The 2,276-nt window shown below is 32.1% G+C and overlaps 1 protein-coding gene across 1 annotated transcript; it reads right to left on the reverse strand.

The window, feature by feature from the left end:
* Positions 1 to 20: 20 nt before the first annotated feature.
* Positions 21 to 1,628, reverse strand: LOC100575562 (dynein heavy chain 17, axonemal-like). Its single transcript, XM_029486172.1, has 4 exons — positions 1,048 to 1,628; positions 856 to 972; positions 316 to 747; positions 21 to 146 (listed from the first exon to the last, which is right to left on the reverse strand). The coding sequence occupies exons 1-4, from the start codon at positions 1,234 to 1,236 to the stop codon at positions 21 to 23; spliced, it is 864 nt and encodes a 287-aa protein (XP_029342032.1). The 5' UTR covers positions 1,237 to 1,628.
* Between the last annotated feature and the right edge of the window lie 648 nt (positions 1,629 to 2,276).

The following is a 2,276-nucleotide window of genomic DNA, read 5'->3' on the forward strand; positions in this document are numbered from 1 at the left end:
AAATATGATACACGATTTGATCAAGGAATAAATTGTTTTGGTTCAGGGTCGATGAAATAATTTAACACACTTCCTGATGATGAAATTGTAATGGTTTTAAATCCTGATAACCACCATTTGGAAAATTCAACTCGCCAATCAATCAACTATATAATATGTAAATTACCAATTTAGCATAATGATCACAAAGACACAAAATATAATTGATATTATTATTATAAATGTTTAAGGTATAATAAAATATATTAAATACAATTTTATTAATTGTATAAGTATGCGCTAGCTATATTAAGAAATAATACTAATTATAGGCACCTGATCTGGAAATATTGCTGAACCAAACGCCCAAAGACAAGCGAACACAAAATATGTTCCGTACACATCCCTAGCAGTTTCCGGCGGACAATTGATGGGAGGCGAAAGACAATCGAGTAACGTACACAACATTTGTTTGTGCATTATTTCCGGTATGGGTGTTACGATTTTGAATTTCGTTTTAAGCACTTCCAAACAGATGGGCACATATTTATTTAACAGTACCAGAAGAGCAGCTTTTTCGGTTGCATTATCACTAGTGCCAATCCAGCTAGTAACATACGGATTCCATCCATGATCAGTATGGCTTAAGTAAAGTACACCAGCCTGGAAAACAGTGCCTGGCGTGATGGACCTCAAATTGGGTATATCGAACGGTAGACGCATTGTCTGTGTTAGGGCAATACGTTCATTAATTTCCAACGTCAGCACCTGTAATGTATATAGGTACTATAAAACAGAGTTTCTTCAAGCCCATTTATTATTCATAACATACCTATTATATATTAATCATCATGAATGACTAAAAGTAATTCTTACCTTATTTTCGTCTATCACTGCAGTGTTTAATAACTCAATCCACATAATAGGATCTATGTCACCGTCCAGTATCATCAATTTGGATCCATCAACAGACATTTGTGATTGTTTCACTACCTGCGAGGATAAGATTAATAACTCATATTACCATCAATAGAACGTATAATATATATATATATATATTTTTAGGACCTTGAGAATGAAATTATTCTTATGCTGGAGTTTCAAGTCAACCATAGCTTGACGAATTTGATTTTCAAATTCTAATTCACGTGTTCGGGGCACGTCTAGCGCAAGAAACAAATCACCGACGAGTCCCATAAATAAAGTAGTATCTTCAGTTACAATTTTTTGAGTGGTGAGCTTTCGAAGAGCTCGCATTATAACTTCATATTCGCAACGATTTCCATCCACCCCCTAAAATTTAAATTTTATAATCTAATATCTCAAGGCAATCTTTTAAGATGCATAATATTTTATACAATTAATTCGGTCAAGATTGATTAATTTACTCTAAAATTCATTTGTTCGGAGCAATGAAAAACGTAGACCATCATTGGTAATGCTCTTCCTAAATCTTTAGTTATTCCAGTTTTCCTGGCAACGGCTGGTTCAGCAGGAACGCCGGCCATTGTTAAATTAAACGACTATTTTAAAGGACATCATTAAAAAGATTGAACAAGACACGATAGGTAACCCCAATATTATATTATAATATACCTATGCTAACAAAAATTTCGATTTTTATGAAAAATGGAGTTATCCTGTTTTTGAAAAGTGATTTTATGTTACATAGGTACCTATACTAGTATATTGTTATAATATTACAATAGGACCCCATCTACTTAATAAGTTCACAGTTACGTACAATATGCATTTAAATAAAAATGAATTATAAAACGTTTAACATTTTTACATACGTCGCAGTTATCGGCCTTCGCCGTCTTCGCCTCTTGTCTGCGGCCGATCGAGTTTTGATCTATAAAGGATAATATAAATTACAAATGATTATTTATAATATTATGAATACACAACATTCAATAATAAACTATGCTTATTATTATTGAACTATTTCCTCTGAATGCCTCTCGTTTTCATATTATGATTAAAATTCAATTGATTAAATAAGTATTTATATGACTAAACTTACTTTGCCTTATGGCATAATCGATAAACCGGCCGAGGCCATACAAAATGGCCTCGCCGGCGATGTCGCAGATTAAACTGATCATCTCTGAAACCAAAAAGGAAAACAAATAATAAATACACCAGACATTATATTATTATGTATAAATTTCTTACCAAGATATTTGATATTTCCAAAATATTATCTTCTTGAAATCGAACAAAAAATTAGCAAATAAATTTACAAATACATATAGGTACCTAGTATAAACATTAAACATGTTTGGTTGCTATTG

Source organism: Acyrthosiphon pisum, chromosome A1 (genome assembly GCF_005508785.2).
Source record: "Acyrthosiphon pisum isolate AL4f chromosome A1, pea_aphid_22Mar2018_4r6ur, whole genome shotgun sequence".
In the NCBI taxonomy this organism is placed as follows: domain Eukaryota; kingdom Metazoa; phylum Arthropoda; class Insecta; order Hemiptera; family Aphididae; genus Acyrthosiphon; species Acyrthosiphon pisum.